This window comes from Pollicipes pollicipes, unplaced genomic scaffold (assembly GCF_011947565.3).
Source record: "Pollicipes pollicipes isolate AB1234 unplaced genomic scaffold, Ppol_2.1 Scaffold_6138;HRSCAF=7277_pilon_pilon_pilon, whole genome shotgun sequence".
Classification (NCBI taxonomy): domain Eukaryota; kingdom Metazoa; phylum Arthropoda; class Thecostraca; order Pollicipedomorpha; family Pollicipedidae; genus Pollicipes; species Pollicipes pollicipes.
In genome coordinates, this window is record NW_023596818.1 from 10,937,959 (window position 1) to 10,959,573 (window position 21,615).

At 59.1% G+C, this 21,615-nt stretch overlaps 1 protein-coding gene across 1 annotated transcript in view; it reads right to left on the bottom strand.

The window, feature by feature from the left end:
- Window positions 1-21,615, bottom strand: part of LOC119105294 (fibrous sheath CABYR-binding protein) — a 111,623-nt gene that overhangs the window by 57,290 nt on the left and 32,718 nt on the right. Inside the window, exon 2 of the mRNA XM_037228761.1 lies at window positions 4,601-4,765. Within this exon, the coding sequence (XP_037084656.1) occupies window positions 4,601-4,765 (165 nt within the window). The remainder of the gene's footprint in view (window positions 1-4,600; window positions 4,766-21,615) is intronic.

Here is a 21,615-nt window from a genome sequence, read left to right on the forward strand (position 1 = left end):
TAATACACAGCGGCGCGGTATGGCGACGTCACCTGGCCAGATTCCACGATCTGATTAGAACCGAGCCATTTAGGAAATCAGCGACAGGCAGGTTTCGTCGGGCCCAGCGGTTGGTTTTTCCCGCCCAAAGCATGGTGGGGCATGCGGACAGCATGAGCTGACTTCTGTTCCGCGAGTTCAATGGCCCAGCAGCCAAATTCTCAGTGAGACACATAAGCCAGATTCAGGTGTACTCAGAAGCCGGACCTGACGCCAGATCTGGATCCAGCAACGGTCGCGACCACCACCAAACCGGATCCCGGCTTCAGCCCAAGCCGGCGGCCGGTAACCTGGGGGCTTAGCCATGTCACCTCATCACCGCCATCGCGCCAGCCGACCGCGCGGCAGCGGCGGAGCGCCCGCGACGGCCGCCGCCCAGTCCGCCGCCGTCACCCGGCGAGGGGCAGCGCGGCGCGATCTAAGCGCGCCGACCGTGACGTGACGACCGTGACGCGCCGTCGCTCAGAGAGTCGTCACCAGATCGGCACCGGCCGCCGTCGCCAGGGCCCGGCGCGGCGTCGGCCGGCCGCGCCCCGCCCCGGCCGCGTCCGGGGCTCCCGCCGGGCGGCGCATATCAATGCGGCGCGGGCGGCTGCTCGCGACGCCGACCGGTCGCCGATGTCGCCGAGCGTGCGTCGCCCCGAGCGCTCGGCTGGGAGCCCGGGGTCACCGGCCGACCGAGCAGGACCGATGGAAGAGCGGGCGACGGACTGAGAGGCTCGCGGTGGACGGGCTGGAGAGAGTTCCATCGGACTGCCAGCGCGGTACTTGGCAGGACTGAGAGCTGGACGCTTGACGGGTCTCTCGAGATGCGCCATTCAGCCGGGAGCCCGTGATGCAGAAGCTGCTGCATGCTCCAGCAGTGTGCAGCTATATATGGCTGCAGACGAGCAACACGGGCGGATGAGCATGATCTAAGAGCCGGCAACGGCCGCGATTTCGCTAACATGCGACTCGTGGCACACTGTTGCCTGTCCACTCTCGCGTCTATTTATGGCGTTTTGATGGATCTCGTTCACGTTCTGCTCGCCGCTTCCCGGAACCCACCGGAATCCGATGAGATTTTCATACAAAAAGCCGTCTCAGAAGAGCCACACCGAGGCCATTAGCACTCCAGCGCCCCTCTCATCCCCGCCGAATCATTTGCCACGCGTCCCGTCGCAGCCTCGCCTCCACGTGGTCATAAATTACCAGCATGCCTCGCGCCAGGGGACACATGGAAAAACACACAGCCCCGCGAGCGGGCGCCTAAATCACTTCGGTCCGCGAGCTCCTCGTGCGCCTTCGTAGCCCCCGCCCTTCGCGCGCGTCCGGCAGCTGCCCTTGAGCCGCACCCCCTCGCCGTCGGCGTCGACGGACTCGGATCGAGCGGGGAGGGGATGAGCGGGTCTTTGTGAGGAGTGCCTCGAGCTTCGACCGGTTCGGCGAGGCTGGCGGAGCGGCAGCGGTGTTTATGGCGCGCGGTCGCCACGCGCTTGGTTCAGGCACCGCGGCGGCCGAGGCGGGAGGCCGGCGCCGTGGCCGTCAAATCACCCGGACGCCGCGCGCGAGGCAGGCCACAGTACGTCGCAGACGAAAGGGCGAAGGAGTCGAAAGGGGGAGATGTAGGGAAATGAGCTCACACGCAGAGCCCCACGGGACATGTGTGACGCTGTGATATATAGGCGCACTTGGACTGGAAGAAGACCAGTGTTTTAATTAGTTGAGGGAAAAGAAAGGCTTCTAGTTACATTTCACTTGTAGATGGACGCAATGCTTGTTCGTACCATGACATGACTTCCTAACACAATGCTTCATAGCGAATTTCTCACATGCCTCGCAGCAAACGTACTTCGTTAGCATTGCACCTTTCGCGCCTCTTGAAACGGGGGGCGAACAAAAGCCGGACAGTGCCCTCAAACTCATGGCCTTCCGTCTATGTGCAAACCTGGGCCTGCGGGACACACTGTCCGCCATTACAGGTTGCACTGTTGTCAGAGTGAATTACGACCCCATCAGGGGATCCGACCATAACACACCATAACGTACGACAGGCAATCGATGTCTAAAAGACCATACGAGATACGACTACTGGCCTACACGCGTCCACCGTCAGCCTCAGCTAATCTGCGTCACTTCTGGGACGCGGCATCCACTGCCATCGCGCAACGCTGAGAAAGAGCCCAGTCACACCACGCGTGAGTTCGCCGTGTCCTGATGGCGCACGGGCTTCGAAGTCAGGCGTAAACAATCCCAGAACAGGCCGGGCCCCGGTCTCGCAAGGCCAGTGAAGTGACCCGCGCAGCGCTGTCGTCGTGCCCGCCACATTTCGCTCTCCGAGTGGCGCAGCCCAGCGCGCCACTTACGCCGCGCGCGTTAGCTCACGGCGGCCAGCGTAGCAGCACGACTCTGGCGTAACTCGGCGCACGGGGGTCACGGTGGCGCCACCGGAAACGCGCGGTCTTATAGTCCGACTCGATCACGGTCGAAAGAGTCACGTTGTCATGTCGTGTGCTGTTGGGGAGGGGCTCGGTTTGCCCCGGTCGTACTGCGGCGACGGTGAGACGCACGCGCCGTCACGCCCCACCCCCACACCTTTCCCGCGGGCCATGATCCTGCTCAGCGGCGCATGCGCCTCTAACCGGCGCCGAAATCGGCGCGGGCGCGGCGCACGCGCCGGCGGGGCCAGCAGGGCGCGGTTTACGAGCCCAACGTACCTGCCCGCCGGCCTCCGCCCGCACGCACGCCAGGCGGGACGCGCCCGAGCGACGAGCGCCGCGGCCGCCGGAGGAAGTCGGCACGTCCTGCTGTCGGACGCGGCGGCCGCCGTCTGACGTTTTGTCAGATGGCCAGATTGGAAGGCGAGACGCTAATGAGGTTCGTGCGTGACGGAAGCGGGCGGCCCGGAAGCAGGGGGGGGGGGGCACAGTGGGGGGCACGGCTGCACGTCAGGCGCACGCGACACGGCTTGCACGGCGTGCGGCGGTAGCCGGCCGTGGCAGTAGTGTTTGGGAAACGCTGGAAATTACCGGCGAGAGGGCAGGTAGAATACAGAGCTCGGAACCAGCCAGTAGCCATATGATTTCAACATCTGCTAGCACTCTGGCGTTATCTCTTGAAGCCGGTCTCCTGCTCGTTTTGTTCCTTGGTTTGCCAGTCGCTCGCTTATTACATCTCCAGACTGGCACCGACGTTCTACCGTCTCTACTTGTCGTTACCTTACACTCGTATATCGACACCGACACCACCACACCACGACACCACACCACACCACGACACCACCCTGCACTACCCTGGCCCCGATCATCCCTCGTCTGAGGCGTCACAGCACATTATTTCCAATGTGTGACGTGAGAACTTTTCATATGCGCAAAATCATGCAACACACTCCCCCACACCACTGTGTGCACGGTGCGTACCTGACCTTCAGCATGGTTGACAACGGATTATGAGCATCCCACTTATCAGGACCGAATTCGAGCCCACCCGCCGGCACGCACAACAAAACCAGCGATGTCCACACAGAACTGGCGCGACGGTAGAATACGACGACACATTGTGAGCCCCAGCCACCATCAAGCCTCCCCAGACCCCCGGATCAAACGGTCCCCGGCCGTGTCTGACTCGTCCCCGGGTCCGCCCGGCGGCGCACCGTCCCGACCGACATCTCCAGACCACTCCCCCGCCGATTCCTGTTATTAAATTCCATTATCCTTATTGGGCAGCGGCGGTGGCGGCCATCAGTTAGCTGCAGCGGCCGGCGCGCGCCGCGTTCGTCGCGTGGCGCCGGGACGGCCGCATCTCCGACAAAAACGCGCGTCGCGCCGCCACCGGCACCGGCGCTAGCACCACGCGTCGGACACCGCCACGCCGCCCGGTCGTCAACCCTGCGTTCGGCCCGAGCGACGCGCCGCCGCCGCACCGGCGTATGCAAATGCGCGCGGACAAATCTGGCGCGGCGGCGGCGCTCGCCGCCGGCGGTGACGAAATGAAGTTCCGAAGCGGCGCACCGCGCTCCTCTAACGGCGACAGCGGCCATTTCAGCGCGGTTGGCGACTGGATCCGGGCGCCGGGCCCAGCCACTGCGTGGGGCTGGATCAGGAGGTAATCCCGCATCGCGGGAGAAAATAGCCCCGGGCGCCGACCACGGCGCGGACAGGGCGAGATTGGGTGCCGTCGGCCGGCACAACATCGCAAGCGAGGGGCTGGTGAAGAAGGGATTGGACACGCGGTCAGTGTCGGTGATCGTGTGACGCTCCACAAGAGCAGATACAACGTGGTTAGTCGAGTTCAAGTCCAGATCACCGCCACTCTTTCCAAATGGTGGCCAACGAACGTCTGTGCCGTCTCGAAGCTGACGTCAGGTAGCGTCAGCACGTGCCATGCCGGCGCAGGTGCGCAACGCTCAGGACTTCTGTCCACGTCGGTGGTAGTGTGGACGGTGATGTGGACGACACTGTGGACTACGATCAGGCCGCCGGTGTGGACGGCGGCGTGGATGAAGATCCCAGCGTAGACGTCGGTGTGGAGGAGAGCGTAGATCCCAGTGTGGACCGGAGCGTGGACGGCGGCGTGGACTTACCGTGTGGCCGGCGCGGACAGCGGCGTGGACGTGGCGAAGTTGTGTCGTGAGGAGGCGCGCGGGTCGGGGGACTCGCAGCCCTCCTCCTCACGCAGCGTCTGCACCGGTTCGTAGTCGTACACCACCGTCTCCACCATGGAGCCTTTACTGCTGCCAAACGACACCCTGTAACACGAGAGAAATACGCTGTTACTGAGCGAACGGCGATCATCGACGCAAGAATTCGAGCACGAAACGGCACTCTGCACACCAAATATTTTCTTTCCATCGGGCCGATCGGGTTCGATGAACCGGCGAATAGCAAGTAGACGTAATTGATCGACCACGCCTCCTGCAGCCAAAGGAAACATAGCATGTGTGCAATGAGGACCTAACTTCGAAAAATCAATATATGGACCGCAGCGTGTCAGCTCGTGGTCCTCTCCTGGCGCGTGCTTCATCACTCCGCTGATGACAGAACACGGCGATCCGTCACCGCCCCCCCCCCCCCCCACCGCCCCAGGGCGGAGCTCCTTCGGCCGGCGGCGAGCCCGCGCGCCCCGCCCCGGACCGGCGGCGGCGTCTCCACAGGTGTGGCGCCCGCTCGTCGCGCCGTTCTGGTGATCCGGCGGCCAGTTAGCGATTTTCCGCCGCACACGGCTGGCCGGGTGCGGCTCCTACGCGATGTGGGCGCGGACTTTGAGGAGGCGGAGCGTGGATGAGAAGGGCGGAGGCCAGGAGGGCGTGCATTCTTTCTTCTGATCCGTGCAAATTGACGCTCGGTAGCAAATTCCTTCCTTCCTGGAAATCACGGGGATGTGCAGCGTTCTTAAATCCCGTACCAGACTGCAACTTGAGCTCCTGCACGGAAATGGCAGGTGACACCTGATATGCACACATACACATCAGAAACCAGCAAACCCAGCAACCCATACACCGTAGCGGGTACACCAAGCGTCAGCGCACAACACATCGCTTCCCATTATCAACAACTTCGTATCTTTCCACAATCGAACCAGCCTTCGTTTTCCGCCAAACACGACCGTCTCTTCAAAGAACACAGCACTGCAAACCGAGTGACAGCGCATAACACATCGCTCCTCATTATCGACAACTTAGTATTTTTCGTCCATCGAGTCGGCCTTAGTTTGCCGCCAGACACGACCGCCTCTTCAAAGAACACAGCACTGCACACCGAGCGACAGCGCATAACACATTGCTCCTCATTATCGACAACTTAGTATTTTTCGTCCATCGAGTCGGCCTTAGTTTGCCGCCAGACACGACCGCTTCTTCAAAGTACACGACACTGCACTAACTCCACTACCTTTCGAAGCAGCATTTGCCGTTCGGAAACTGTCTGCGGTTTTCCAGGTGGGTACCGTGAGAGCGAGCATGTGCTGGCTGGGAGGGCGCAGTGCGAGCCCGCGTTTTCTTTGTTTCGAGACAACACTGCCAGACGGCATTCCAGCGAACCCCGAAGACGTCTTCGTTTTGATTACCAGGATAAGGGCGATTACTTGCCGACAGTTTTTGCGACCTCGCAAAAACTGTTGACTATTAATGGGTACAAACGGTGACGGACGGCTTATGCAGAAATGTTTTTTTTTTTTGCATCCTGGCTGCGGGAGACGTCCCGGTATTTTCCCGTCGTTGCTTGGTCGTGTGTAATAAGATCTCGTATGGCAAACTTCTTGCGAGGTCGCAAAAAGTCAATCCAATAAGTGCTCGGTGATCCAGGAAACGGACTAACGCGAAGGGAACAAACAGCTAGAACCCATTACTTCTTCCCAACGCGACGACATTCCTGATCCCACAAGTCAGCCGACTCGCGCGCTCTCCTCATCACCGCGCAACCGGCAACAACTCCACAAAAACCAACTCACCACCTCACCCCATCGTGACCGGCGGCGCGGCAAGAAAAGTCGCGCGCGACCGACGGCAGCCTCTGGCGCTGGCTGGGAGCGCTCGCCGGACCGTGAAGGCCCCCGCCGGGCGCAGTCGTTAGCTGCGGTCGGCGGGTCCCCGATCGTTGGCGCCGGATGATTGGTCAGGCGGCGCTCCGTCTGTCTGGCTTCGGCTGCCGGCATCTTTGGTCTGCGGTCCGGTCAGGACGCGGGTTGTGTCCTGGGCTGAGTGTTGAGGTCCGCAGGCAGCGTGAGCTGTCGTGGCAGCAGGATAATCGTGGGACAAACTGGGCCAGCCCATTAAATCCAGTTTTGAGACGCTCAGGTACCGGCTAAGTGGACGAGTTTTCCGCGTGGACCTTTGTTTCAGACGCTCTACGAGCACCGTTTGTTAAAGGACTATTCTGCGAGGATAAGAGCCACGACCTCTCTAAAAATAGCATGTCTGAATAAAGCTTACAGACTGAAGGATCGCCATCAGTCTACACCTGCAAGCTCTTTTCCCAGGCCACACATCATCGACAGCGACAGGGGCGCATAAAGATCGCAGTTGCGTCCTTCTCGTCGTGGCGCCACATCCGCCTCCACCGCGCGCCAGCTGTCGTATTGCACTCCGGGGACACTCCATCATTAAACCAGCCCGAATTAGCATTTAAAGCCGGCGCTATTACGGCCCAAATGAGAGGCACCCCTCTCCGGGGGACCAACGAGAAAGCCGACCCCGGCGGCAGCACGCTCCGACGGCCACGCGTCGCTGCCGTCGATTTCGCCTCGTCGCCGTCGACGGCGCTCCGGCGGCGCCATGAGGCGAATCGATCCGACGCGTCGGCTGGGGGAGGGGCAGCTCTGCCGACGGCACCCCGTCGATTTCGACGGAGGGTCGGCCGCGGCCGCGCGCGTTCGACGCGGGGCTTCCACGAACAGCTACGCTTCGGTTGAGGAGCAGGACCGGTTGTAAACGTCGGCAGACGGACAGGCTTGGCGAGAGGCCGCTGTGAGAGGGTGTCGATCCGTTGCAGCTGTCGGAGGCTGGACTGGAGACGGGCCACGCCGCGGCTTTGTTCACGTTACACTGTTATGAGCTGACATTTACTCGACGAGGTGATAACGGAACAACGTAAATATGCCCAACTGCTTCACCCGGGTGCTGTTTTTCAAATGCAAGTTTTTGTGTGGATATATCGCACCAATAAGGGCACCAATATAAACAAAACAAGAAGCTGACTGCGCTCCGTATGATCTTAGAATTGTCGCCGAGGGAAACGGGCCTGGGGGAGACATCCAAACACGGATATCTCCTCCATCGCTGGGACACGGCAAGGTGTGGAGTCTATCCTCGCAGCTTATCGTCGTCGGAAGCGGAAAGCATTCCAGTGGAGGAAGGAGCGAGGTCGCGCAGCGCATCTCACTACGCGATACAACAGAGATTCGGACACTGATTGGGCTGACGGAAATAGGATAAGCAGGCTTGACAAGCCCGTCGAGAATCCTGGACCGCTCGACGGCTTCACCTGTCCTCCGCGCATCCTCCGGACGTGGGATTTCCACCGACTTCACTCATTCAATCGCCGCGTTCACTCCCACGATCAAATCCCACGATCTATCACAGAAACGACTGATCATTCCTCCCACACGCAGCGGTCAGCCGTCTGAGAAAAATACCTCGTGCAAACGCACGGTTGAGATAACGCGTTCCACTTGCGAGGGAATACTGCAGTTGGGACCACGCTGACAAAAGACGCGTCTGAGTCCGTGAAATAGCTTTTTCAGGAGCGTGGTGAACGGTGTCCAGACCGGGCAGACCGGTTACGCGGCGGCGGAGCGCCCAGCCGACGGCCTGTCCCGCCTCGCCGAGCGCAGACCCCCACCGTGCAACAGTCTCCCGTTTTTGGTGGGCTGTTTATTTTGGCAAGAGGCGGCGCCGTTTGTCTCTGTCGGCGGCGGCGGCGGCCGAGGTGAGATCCGTCCCCGACGCGCCGACCGGAGAGGGGCTCGCGATGGAGGCGCGCGCGCACCGGGACCGGCGCCAACGCTTCCGGCCAGGCTTCCCACGCCGCGGCCGCGCCGTGAACGACCGGCGCCGCAGCCGGGCCGGGCCTGGGGAGCCCCGGGTGTCGGGGAATGACCCGACAGCGCCAGCGGGAAGCCTGGCGTGGCGTCCAGAGTGCCCTGAATACCAGATCACGTGCAGGAGCGGCATCAGCGATCAGAAACCAGTCCACAGTCGGAAGCCTTTAGGTATTGAGTCCAACTCGGAATATCAATAGCTTTTCTGAGATCGGCGGGCGGTCCACGAACGGAGAGAAGACAGCCCAGGCATCAAGATAAGACGGTTCGTGATTGTCCGCAGCAAGAAATCTTCAGCTCGCGACCGAAAGCCAGCGGTGCTGACTCCCCGATCAGCGGCATCCCTCGCTCTCACCTCGCCGAGCTACCGCGGCTGCCGGTCAGCACCTCGTCGACGACGGCGCTGTGGCGGTTGGCTTTGACCGACCTCGACCTGCGGAGGCCGTGGCGCAGCGAGGCGCGCACCGCCTGCGCGTGCGCCGTGTCCACCAGCATCGAGTAGCGCCGCTCGGGCGGCCGTGGCCGGCGCAGCAGCACCGGCACGTACGCCAGCTGGTACTCGGCCGACGGCGGCGGCGGTTGCCGCTTGGGCGGCGAGCGCGGGACGTCGACGAACGTGAGCATCGCGCCGCTGCGGTCGGCGCCACCCAGACGCCGTTCCCACTGGCCACCAGTCACGGACGGACGCGACACGGACGGACGCCTCGCCGCGGGAGCGTCGGCAGCGTCGGCGGCGGCGGCGGCAGTGGTGACGCGTGAGGCGGTGGCACGGGCGGCGGCGGCGCGCGGCGGCGGCGGTCTGCCGGACCCGGCCCGGCGCCGCCGCCGGCCCTGGGAACGCTGAGCCCCCGGCAGCCCAGCGTGACTCCACGGCAGCCCGACCGGAAACTGCGGCCATTTTCTCCCGGTGGCGCAAACACCCGATGACGCCGCCCAGCTGATCGCCCCAAGCGCTGACGACGTCTTCGGAGGACGCTGGACGGAAGACGGACTCATGGCGCTGAGCGAGAAGCGACTGGGGCCGTGAGGAGGGCTTAAGAGACGGAGCGGCGGGTGGGGTGCACGCAGGAGCCGCACGCAAGGTGGCGGCAAAACGCAGGGCTACCGGGGATAATTGGTTACGGTCTGGGGGTGACAAAGCTCCGGGTTGTGACGCGAGTTGGGGCACCGCACGGGTATGCGCGGACAACGGTTGTTGAAGGCTAAAGGCGACGGTTCACTTCACGCAGCGGAAGCTGTGCTCAGTGTCATCGAACAAAAGCATGTAGCTTCATGACGAGCTGCGTAGAGCATGGTGCGATGTTTAATGCCGGCGGAAATGTGGACAAAGAGTCGCTCAGCACATGTTCCGCCGTGCCCAGAACAAAGGGGCTGAGTTTTTCGGTCCCACGGCGGCTGCATACATCAGCCATGTTATTTCCTGCTCAGGCCTCCCGTGGCCTCCAAATGTAAGTAGTAATTAGCCACCGTGACGGTTCACGAATCCGTAAATATAGACGGAACCAAGTGACTCATCACTAAATTCTTACAGCGTCATGGCACACGCGCACAGATCATTCTCGAAACTTCGGCGAGTGGAGAGCACGTGTGACTAGTAGCAGTTGTCGTAATGACCCCGACACTGACTATGACCATCACATTTTACGCACTGTAAAGTTATCCGCAGTTGGTCCTTATGACGTCGTAAACTAACCGAACGCTTCTTTACAATCCGATGCGGTGATGTACCCCGATCGGAGCGTGACATCTTTACGGCCTTGAACTTCTCTAAAATTATACTTTCAGATTTTGAGGACAAACGGCTGTAGACTTAAATTCTGTTTTTTCAGCGAGGCCGTTCACTCTGCCGTGAATGGCCCCACTGTCAGGTGGACAGCCGCGGTCCAGGCCAAAAACGCATCGTGTTTTTCTCACTTGTAGACGCCTCAGTTGTGCAAGACTATTTGTTCGGCGTGGCTAAAGAACGAGAAAAATCGCTGGATTTCGCGGAGAAAAAGGACTGAAAAACTTCGACCTTGGCTAACTGCATTTTCGCATATCATCCAGAGAAAGGCAAGTAGACTTCCTATCATCAGGGCGACGACCCATACACTCGGAAAAATTTGCCGAAAAAGTCATGCCACGCCACAAGCAAAACCCCACTCGCCCCTCGGCATCTCACCCAACGACATGCATATACCCGAGTCAACAAAAACTTGTACCGCTGTCCCGATCCAAGGGCCTGCATCGCCGGGCATCATGCACCACTGCACCTGAACAATGACACAACCAACATCAACCTCAATGGGGCTGGAAACAAGTTGACCCGCCGTTGTTATCATCCCTAAACCAGACGGAGGCGAAGAAGCGCTTGGTTTTTGCGACCGTTTTGGGGCCATGTTCTTGTCCGCCTCGTTTGGATCTGCCAGTGCAGCTGAGCCCTCGAGTGTCGGCAGCCGTCGCCGACCGTACACCAGTGCAGTGCCAGCAATCGCCGACCGTGCACCAGTGCAGCGCCAGCCATCGCCGACCGTGTACCAGTGCAGTGCCAGCCATGGCCGACCGTGCACCAGTGCAGTGCGACGCGTGCCACCGGCAGCGGAGACTGGGCCGCCGCACAGGCGTCTAGCACCGGACATCGGTCGCCACCGACGCCCCCGGGCGGCGGTGGGGAAACCGCGGCGAGGCGGGGATGCATGCGGCCCGGGCTTCGGCACCGGCGGAGCCAGGCCGGGACCGTCTGGGAGTGGCGGGCTGCTGAGACATCGCTTCGGGGGGGGGGGGGGGGGGGGGGGGGGGGGAGGGATCTGGAGGCGGCGGAGTGCGACAAGATGGACGTGTACTGCTCTTGGCGCCAGGCGCCAAGTGAGATAATGCTCACCGGTGGGATTTAAATAACTTTGTATTTTTACTTGGCTGCGACCCAGCCCCTTAACATTTAAACCTGGCTGAAACATCTGTAAACGGGGAAAGACGAGACAGACATCTGGCCTAGACAACGACTCGTAGCGGTGTTGTCCATCATCACACCGGATTGTGGATAATCCCTCGATTACTTTACGACGCCATAATAGTCAATGTTCGATTATTTTACGACATGGAATATGGTCGCGATGATTAGCTTCAGAGTCGATCACGCCAATCGCAGCAGGACAGACGAGAACGCTGCCGGCAACGGCTCTTTAGCGCACGAGCTTGCGGTCGCAGACCGCAGTCAGACTCAATTTGAACCAAAGCGTTTCCTCCAGGCAGAACGCCTGGAAACCGTGTCAGATCGAACAAATATTCACTCCAAGCCCGCACTGTTTGAACACGGACTCGTCCACGGCAGCGTTTCGCTGCGACGACCACTCAATGGGCAAACAAGCCAGAAGCCGAGTCCCAGAGATGAGGAGGCTATCGATGCTGCCGCGCAGCATGTCCTGTTCCCAATCCAGCTCCAGCCTAGATCTGATCCAGGCATCATCACAACGTTCACCATAACTTTGAGGCATTCAAGTACAGTCCAGCTGTCTTATGCATGTTGGTAAATTATACCTTGCCATGTGAAGCGTGCTGATAATTTCCAGGAACCTTGCATTCTTCAGGCAATATCTGGACACTCATTTTCCTCTTCCCCTCTTGCCAGTACGGGACCTGGGCCACTGCCTACTGCAGTTTGCCGCAAAAGGCCCCGGCCAGCACACGTGCCCCCCCCCCCTTCCCCCGCGCTCGACCAGGCGTGTGTCAGCGGGCCAACTTCCAGCGCAATTCACTTCGCCGGGCCGGCGGTCGGCGAAACTTGACCTGGCGCGGCGGCGGCACGTCCTCCTCGTTACGAGCCGCGAGTGGTCGGCTATTCTGCGGTGGCGCGGGCCGGTCGCTCTCAACCGGCCGGCTGCAGGGAGAAGGGGGAGGGGAGGGGGGCGACCTGGCTGAGTCACCGGCCGGGGAGAATGTCGAGGCCAGCTGCTGAGAGAGCCGGACCGGTCGCGGTGGAAGGCGCGGAGGGAGTAGGCTGTGATGCGGTCGGGGGTGTGGAGAGAACTAGAGCAGGTGCGGCCTGGGTGCGGAGAGAGCTGGAGAAGTCAGGGGTTGGGATGCCGAGGGGGCCGCAAGGGACCATGCAGGTGCTGAGAGAGCCGGAGAAGAAAGGTCGAAGGTGCCGAGGGGGCTGGAGACGTCACCATCTGAGTGCCGAGGGGGCTGGAGACGTCACCATCTGAGTGCCGAGGGGGCTGGAGACGTCACCGTCTGATTGCCGAGGGGGCTGGAGACGTCACCGTCTGATTGCCGAGGGGGCTGGAGACGTCACCGTCTGAGTGCCGAGGGGGCTGGAGACGTCACCGTCTGATTGCCGAGGGGGCAGGAGACGTCACCGTCTGAGTGCCGAGGGGGCTGGAGACGTCACCGTCTGAGTGCCGAGGGGGCAGGAGACGTCACCGTCTGAGTGCCGAGGGGGCTGGAGACGTCACCGTCTGAGTGCCGAGGGAGGCGGACAGTCAAGTCAGTTGTAACCGACGGACAAAACCGACGCTACAGGGATAAACACCCGTTTTATCGCCACAACATCACTGATAATCAGGAATAATAGAAACCTGAAAGGCAGTCGAGTGATGGTGCAAGGTTTCTAGCCGGTGACAATAGCGCAAGAATGAAAGCCAACGGCTGGAGATCTTGAGAAACAACAACAGCGTTGCAGGGGAGGCTGCAAAAGGATCACGGGTCGTAGTGTTGGACAGTAGCGGTAAACAGATATCGAATCCGTTTCAATGTCACAAGATTTGTTGCAGCCTGCGACATTTCACCAAGGTCACGGGAGAGTCGGCAGAGGTCTCTATCGGGCCTGCCGACTAACGCCGCGCTGCAGAATCTCACACCACACCTCATTATCCCCGACCTTGTTTACGACTTCATACCGACCTCGGTGCGCGGTGACCTTGCCGACCCCGGAGCAGATTGCACCACTTAATCCTGGCCGGAGCGTCGGACTGAGGGACGTGTCGGCGAACGAAGCTGTAAGTGGCTGCGGTTGAAAGCAGCTCTCAGTGCCGCCGATCAACACAACGTGACCGGCGCGCAATGGAGCAGTAGCCGACCGACGGCGGGCGGATCCGGCGTCTTTTTGGGGGAAAGACGGTCTGCCGGGGGGGAGGGGGGGGGGACAAAGGTCAAATTTGGTGCCAATCACAATAAAGTTAGGGTAATAATATACAGGTTAGTGTCGCCTACCGTCTTGAGATGCTCCCTGTACCATTGGTACCTCACGGACCACACAATTGCCGGGGAAATTTTTGGGCCGGCGCTGACTCATTCCGAATAGTCCGAAAATCGCAATCATTTATCAGTGAGACGGGCGTGTTGAAAAGAGGACTGCTGACAACGAGCAGCACTAGACTTCTTGCCCTCTGTCGCTCCCTTTGTTTTGGATCGCGTACTTCCAGATCTATTAATCGCAACGTTAGTTTGGGCTGACGACGGCGGATTTTCCCTCCCCCGCGACAGCCGGCAAGTACACGTGATGTCAACCCTGAAGCAGTTTCAAAGATGACAAAATTATAATTCCATGGCCCATTTTTAGCAACGTGCTCCCAAGAATGTCAACTTTATCATCCGTAGCGCTCAGGCGCCACCTTCCGCTACCCTCGCCCCGGGCGTGGCACGAGGTCTCACGGCTGTCTCGTCATCCAGCCCCCTGTGGCACCCGGCACGCTGGCGCTCTGGCGCCACCTTCCGCTACCCTCGCCCCGGGCATGGCACGAGGTCTCACGGCTGTCTCGTCATCCAGCCCCCTGTGGCACCCGGCACGCTGGCGCTCTGGCGACGGGCGATAAAAACAGCCCTCCTTCCGCCCGTCGGGTTCGGGCGGCCCGACAGCGCGGAGAGCGATGAGCGGACGTGGTCACGTGGGACCCCAGACGTTAAGGCGACGCACACATTGGGGTCAGCAACTGAGGAGGGAGACGGTGAAGGGAAGGGCCTAGCGTCATCCAGCCGGTCCCTTGCCAGGGAGCTGAAGATCGTGATTTCAGGAGTAAGGTGAAGGACTGGTAATGATCCTACACTTTGATAACTAATGATGAAGAATGAGTCAGTTAAGTGAAAAGCTTCAATCGTGGATGAGGCGTACGAATTCCTAGTGTGCAAGACCCAAAGTGTCTCGAATCATGGCTAATTACGCAGGGCAAGAAACTGCGATAAGTGTGGTCAGTAATTTGCAAGGAATCGGTGACATGCACACTGAGGAACGGGAACGCCACGGCCGCATCAGGCGACATCGGAAGGCAAAACGTTGCTCTATCAGTAGAGTAAATCGACGGTTCCGAAGACCAGGCAGAGAGTTGTCAAGATTCCAAACTACATCTAATTCTTAATCAAAATATATTTACTGATACACTCAATTATCAGCTGCACCGCACTGGATTCGGGCCGTCTTTTTCGTCTTTAATTGCTCAGCACGCTGTAAAGCAAGCCACGAAATGCGAAGACCAGGTACGAAAATTACACAAACTTATTCTAGTGGTAGAAATTTACGGCTTCGGGTTTTCGAAGCCAATACTTCAGTCCAGTTACACCAGAGTAATCAATTTTTGGCTGCTGTCTTTCAAAGAAGTATCTGGTTACGTCGTCCATCGCCTGGCCGGATAAAAACTCCTCACTGTAACACCGCGAGTTCTGTTTAAACAACGGCGAGCTCTGCCCCACTGCGTTCGATTCTTTCCGCGCGTTGCTGATCAAACAAAGGTTCTTTTACTCCCGCAAAAAGTGGCATCGCAAAGGCAGACGCCAAACGCCACAGCTCTCTCTCGCCTCGTTTTCTGCGGCGTTTGAAGAGCAAATTTACCGTGCTGCGAGCGACAGACACGCTGTTGTTTTGGCGGCGCCCACAGCCGTTAAATTGTCACTGAAAGTCATTCGCGGTTCGCAAAAATACCTTTTTCAATAGCCAGCTGTTGTCAACAGCGGTGCCGGAGCCATGCAGCTGTGGTCAGTGGGCTTTGGGCAGGGCGTAATATGGCACGATTGACGGCACGGGCAAAAGATGTCATTGCTGATGGCTGTGTGGTATTTGGTGACGTCTCTCTCAGCGCGGCATGCGACCTCCCGGTTCAAAGTGAAAAATCAGCTGCCCCAGCTGTGGTGCCAGAGGAGCTGATTTGTGCGGTTAAAACTCGTTTTGGCCTCACAGCATTTACCGGGAATTAGAACCTTGAACTCTGCACGGGACTTAGATGAAGAAGCACCGCTGACATGTCAAGAGGCCTGTCGGCGAAAGCTGGTCGTTACACCCTGGCTGTACACACCCGACCAAATGCAACTCTTCACATTCGCCAAAGCGTAAGCGGTAGTCGAAGAAATTCCGACTTTCTGACAGCGGTGACGTGACGACGAAGATTTGTATTGAGCTTAGCAAGCCAGATGTACTCAAAAGCGGATGCAAGTACATCCCTGCAGACAGGCGAGCACCAAATGGAGTTTTATCACGCCCTCGGCATTAAATACCCACCATCGCGGGCCTGACAGCCAGATACTCGTGCCACCGCTTTCTGCTTACTGTCTCGCCGTCCCCCCCCCCCGCCCCACCAGACGCGACCTCCCTGCCCTCCATCCGCTCCTCCTCCCTTCCTCCCTCCCCTGAATCCCCTAGCCGGGGCGTGGCTTGCAGGGTGCCTGAGGCACTGCACGGCCGGGGCTCCCCGCATAAACAGAGTCGGCTGGCATGAGCGGTTATGGGGCCTGTCTGTTTGTGCAGGCCGGTGACGGCTGCGGCGCGGGCGGCCGGGGTCTGCTGCCCGCGCTCCCGTGCGGCGCGCTGGGGCCGGGCAGGTCCGTCCACGCCCGAGCGTCGGGCCGCTCGCCGCGTCATGGCCAGGGTCGACGTCTTGACATTTGTCATTGGTGTGTCGGCCTGGGAAAGCGGACATTGGATTCGTGTGGTTTGCGTTGTGGATTGCTGTCATGTGTTGTGGGCGTGTGTCGTGTGTCTTTGGGGTCATGCGACGCACTCGACTGCTGAGGCTCTATAGCGGCGCCTGTCTCTCATCCTGGCGGGGAGGGTGAGCGCCGCAGGGAATCGAACGGCGTACCTCAGGTTTCCAAGACGCGGAACTAAATCGCTATATTACGGTACCCCTGTCGGCGTAGGCTGCTGGCCTACACTGAATTATGGTGCTGATTTGGGCCCATTTGAGCCCATATCCGCCTTAGTGCCCATTTCAGCCCAGCGCAATAGGGTTCAAGTCTATGTGTCAGTGATCAGGAAGCTTTTCAATGATACATCGTTCGATCAGAATGGCTCTGAAACGCTGCGAAGCCGTGCTCTTTCGTCGCGAAAGATTCCTCTTCTGTTCGGAAACGGAGCAAAGGCCCAAACACGGGGCAATGACAGTGCCTTAAGCCACGAAACATTTAGGACATTTTAACACACCATTCAAGGTAATCAGGGAAAACGAGTCAGCAAGCAGCGTCACCAAGGGATCTGTATAGGCCATTCGAATGATTCGATACGCTTTTTTGTCGCAGAAAAGTAGCGAATGCCCCAAGCAGCGGGTTCCAATGGAAATTAGCGAATCTGGAACGAACGGCATTTCCGTAAAGGCTTTCTCTGTAGTTTTTGGTGGCACGGACCGACATAGAAGTCGTCACGTGATGTTAGACCTCTGAGAGAGAGAGAGAGACAGAGATAGAGAGAGAGTGAGAGATAGAGTGAGTAAGAGAGAGAGAGAGAGCGAGAGAGAGCAAGGGAGAGCGAGAGAGAGAGAAGAAAGAGCGACAGAGATAGAAAGAGAGAAGAAAGAGAGAGAGAGAGAGGGAGAGAGAGAGAGAGGGAGAGAGGAGCATATTGTGTGCATATTCGAAGCCACCGCACCTGGCAGCGGCAGCTAACGTTGAGCACATACCGCGATCGGACAAAAGACTGACACGAGCGAGCATCGCCACGTCAAACAGCGCGTGGTCGTAGTGCAAGTCACAAGTAAAAAGGGCGCGGGCTATCTTCCGCAGCAGGTGAGCGTCGTGGTGGCAGACAGCAGTGAACTCTGGCCCGAGCGGCGCCGAATAAAAACGGACCATCATCTAGATAAGAGGGGATAGCGCGGTGATAAGGCACAAGCCTGGGTGAGTCAGCCACCTGCAAACAGTTCTGTATTCACACCGAGGCGGCGGCGTCCGCCGGCGATGCGCGCAGTGTCGTCATGGCAACCGTCTGCGTCGTGGCAGTCAGCTGAAGCGTGACAATCAGTTTGCACAGAAATTCGGTTGCGTGAGGTTCTCCCATCACGGCAAGGGATAAATCGATGCGTTCGCTCTGTGGGAGGAACGGTACGTCATGATGCATACCGAAACTGCACAACTAACCTCGTAACGGGACGAAACTGAGCTAAAAACTCCAAAAGCATGGCCAGGGCATGATTTACGTTCGATGGGCGAGCCGCACCACGGGCGGATTCAACGCCAGGTTTGGGGATGGGGTGGGGTGGGGGGCTCAGCTTCGGACACCGCACAAACTCAGGTTATTAGCCTAAACCAATCCAATAGGAGCAGAAATCTGCTACATGTCACTGTCTTATGGTGTTGCCGGTGCTTGGCCTCGTACACGGTCTCGTGCTCACCAGAGCAGCACTGACATCGACATAAACAGCGTAATCGTAGCACCATTCACAACCAAAATTTCTTCAATTCATGTCCCCATTTCCTTATCGACAATAGCCCAGCCTCCCCAAACGTTTGCGCTCATTTTTAGCTGACGCCCTCTTCCCCTCGTGCACGTGTAAATTCATATGCTATGCTCTCTGGCTGAGGCCTGCCGTTTAACTGCAGTCCAGGGCGGCGCGACCTCACAGTCTACCCCCGAGGCGGACAGCTCCTCACCGGCGCGCATTGACCCCACGCGCTAGTATATCAGTCACTGGATCAATGGGCTATTGCGGGTGGGGCGGGAAAGGGGTAAATCGCGCTACGGACACGCACGCGCGTGTGCGTGAGGCCTGTCTGTAGTAAATATGCCACGCAGCAGCAGCAAACGACATGCCATATCACAGGACAATAATTGCGCATACAGCGGCAGCCCAAGCGAACAGCAGAAACAGCTGACCACGTCGTGGCGACAAAGCGGCCAGACAATGGCCCACGAGCGTAAAGAATGCGCCAGGAGCACAAACAATGCACGCATTGACGGCATCACTCCGGTACACGCTCCGTCAGCGGAGAAATCGTGCACGAGACGGACGGTTGTGCTGTATAAACGGCCTATCCCGCTGAGTACAGCAGACACCCAGCGCGGAGCCGGTGCTGACAAAACGGCGATCGGTCTACAGCGGCCAGGCCGGAGCTGTCGTTTTTACAGCTCTCCTCGCCAGCAGCTGCTACGTTCGAGACAAGGAACAAGCAATTGAACGACGCTACGGGGATGGAAGAAAAACCGGAGCCGGGCAGCAACTGGCCGCGGCAAGAGGTCACACACCATTCGCTGGGCTTTCCTTTTGGTGTTTGTTTTTATCGTTTTTCTTCAGAGTTAGCTCACACAGGATCCCTATATCGCTGATAATCATAATAGTTTTTGACACCGATATCGAGCACAGTGCTCAATCCACGGGCCAAAACGCACGCCTCGCTCCACGTTTGGAGCTTCCGACAGTTTCTTCTGCTTCAGCTGCTCCAGATTTCCTCCGATTGTCTCTGGACAATGTTTCCGTGTATTTTGGTGGTGGGCGGGCCTTCCCAAATTGGTCACAATCATTCCAGCTTGTAATCCCTTCGGACAAGGCGTTTGTAAAAGTCTACGGTACCACCTGACTCCGTCGCTGTTTTCAGTCCGTAGTCGCTGTTTTCGGCCCGTGACAGTGGAAAACCCTGGGACCTGAGACTCACCAAAAACATCTGAGCTTCAGAATTTAGTTCAAGCTACCACTGGATTACTACAACGAAGAGGCTATAGCGAGTTGATTCCAATGTGATAACATTAAATTACTTTGCATACATGGGCAGTTGAGCTTTGCATACATGGGCAGAGGGCAGTTGTCTAAGCAAGTGATCCATCAAACGTATTCAAGAACCAAGTGACCACAAATATTCACAGATGAATGATTAATATCGAAAAAAACTCCGAAAATTCTGCATCTCAATATTGAATGTCTCTTGCGCCGCTGCCTTCAGGAGTCTAGATCCTGTGAAATACCAAACATACCTGCTGTCGAACCCTTAAACTTTCGCATGCCCCCAGCTCCAAAGATCTGCACACTGGACTCCATTTTCGGTACCCATGAACACCTCTTCCGTCCGCCGTGTCACCCTGGTCGTCCCACAGCACCGCCGCGGAGTGTCCCCACGCCTCCGGTCCGCCGCGGAGTGTCCCCATGCCTCCGGTCCTCCGCGGAGTGTCCCCACGCCTCCGGTCCGCCGCGGAGTGTCCCCATGCCTCCGGTCCGCCGCGGAGTGTCCCCACGCCTCCGGTCCGCCGCGGAGTGTCCCCACGCCTCCGGTCCGCCGCGGAGTGTCCCACGCCTCCGGTCCGCCTCTGAGTGTCCCCACGCCTCCGGTCCTCCGCGGAGTGTCCCCACGCCTCCGGTCCGCCGCGGGGTGTCCCCACGCCTCCGGTCCGCCGCGGAGTGTCCCCATGCCTCCGGTCCGCCGCGGAGTGTCCCCCTGCCTCCGGTCCGCCGCGGGGTGTCCCCACGCCTCCGGTCCTCCGCGGAGTGTCCCCACGCCTCCGGTCCGCCTCTGAGTGTCCCCACGCCTCCGGTCCGCCGCCGGTGCCGTCATCCCTCGCCACCGGCCCCCGCCGGCCGCCGGCCGCGCTGCTGCATAATGAAGAAGGCGGCAGCTGCGTCCCGCGTCAGGGCGTGAAGCCACCCCTCATCCCGGCCGTCGTCGGGACGCTGAGCGCCCGGGCCCGCCGTCGGGGGCAGGTGGCGTGCAGGGAGCGACGCCGCGGGGAGTGGGGACATGGCTAAGGCTGCTGCGTCGAGCCCATGCTGAGCCGAGCCGAGTCCAGCCGTCTCACACGCGCCCGACTCTGAAGCTGGCTGGCTGACTGCGTCTCTGCGATCAGTAAATGAAAAGCAACCCATCAACGGGCTGAATCAGTATCAGCGCTGCTGCTTCACTGCTCTTCGTCCCCACCAGCGGCCGACATCGGATATTGATGGTTCCCCACACGGTTGATATTGATGGGCCCCATACGGTTGATATTGATGGGTCCCCAGCACGGTTGATACTGGATCGCGATGGCCTTCTCAGAGGTTTGGTTTGGGATCATGATCACCCGGCTGGCTGGACACGTTCCCAGAAGAGCACTCTCGTCCTGGATGATTCAATAGCGCCGGTCCGCAGGAAGACTGGATGGTCGGACCACAGTAGAGTCTGGATTACAATCAACGACGGAAAAGTGATGCAGTTCACCACAAACTTACGCGGCTAACGCGGCAGGACGTGGCAAAGCCAGTTAATTCACGGTCGGTTTTGGCTTCGCCCTTAGCTGGTTTCCGCCCGTAATGTAAAGAATTTGTGTTCAATTTATTCACAGCCGAGGTCGGGGACGGGATTCTCATTCCCCTTCCCTGTTTGTTCGATTAGAGGAAACATCAGTGGAAGGAACATCAGCCTTTAAACTCGTCCGTACGAACTTCAGCCTGTGTTCCACAAATGAGGGCGCGACCTCCAGGGCTAAGACCTGAACGCCTCCCGGGCCTCGCCACCGTCATCTCTCACAGCCCCCCCCCCCCCCTCTATCGAGCCAGGACCGGGCCGGGAGAGCGGTCTCCGGAAATGGAGGTGGTCGATTGCACCGCAGGGCACCCCTTCTCATTACGGACCGTCTGATTGGTCGACCGCGTTCGTTACGCTGTGCTGACAGGGGGATTGCCAGCTCCCGAGATCAGAGGGACTGGATCTCGGGGATCAGGGAGGCCCGATTTTCAATCGAGGGCAGACCGAGGGAAATGCATAGCTTGTCAGAGTGCGGGGCTGGGAATTTTCACACCTCCACCCACGGCGGTAGCAGGCTAGCATTTTTCCTTCGATTCGTGGGCACTAGGTGGGCAGTTAAAAAGAATCGGACCGCGCGCATTGACCACGCGTGCTAAAGCGGTGTTCCTGCTCACCCCA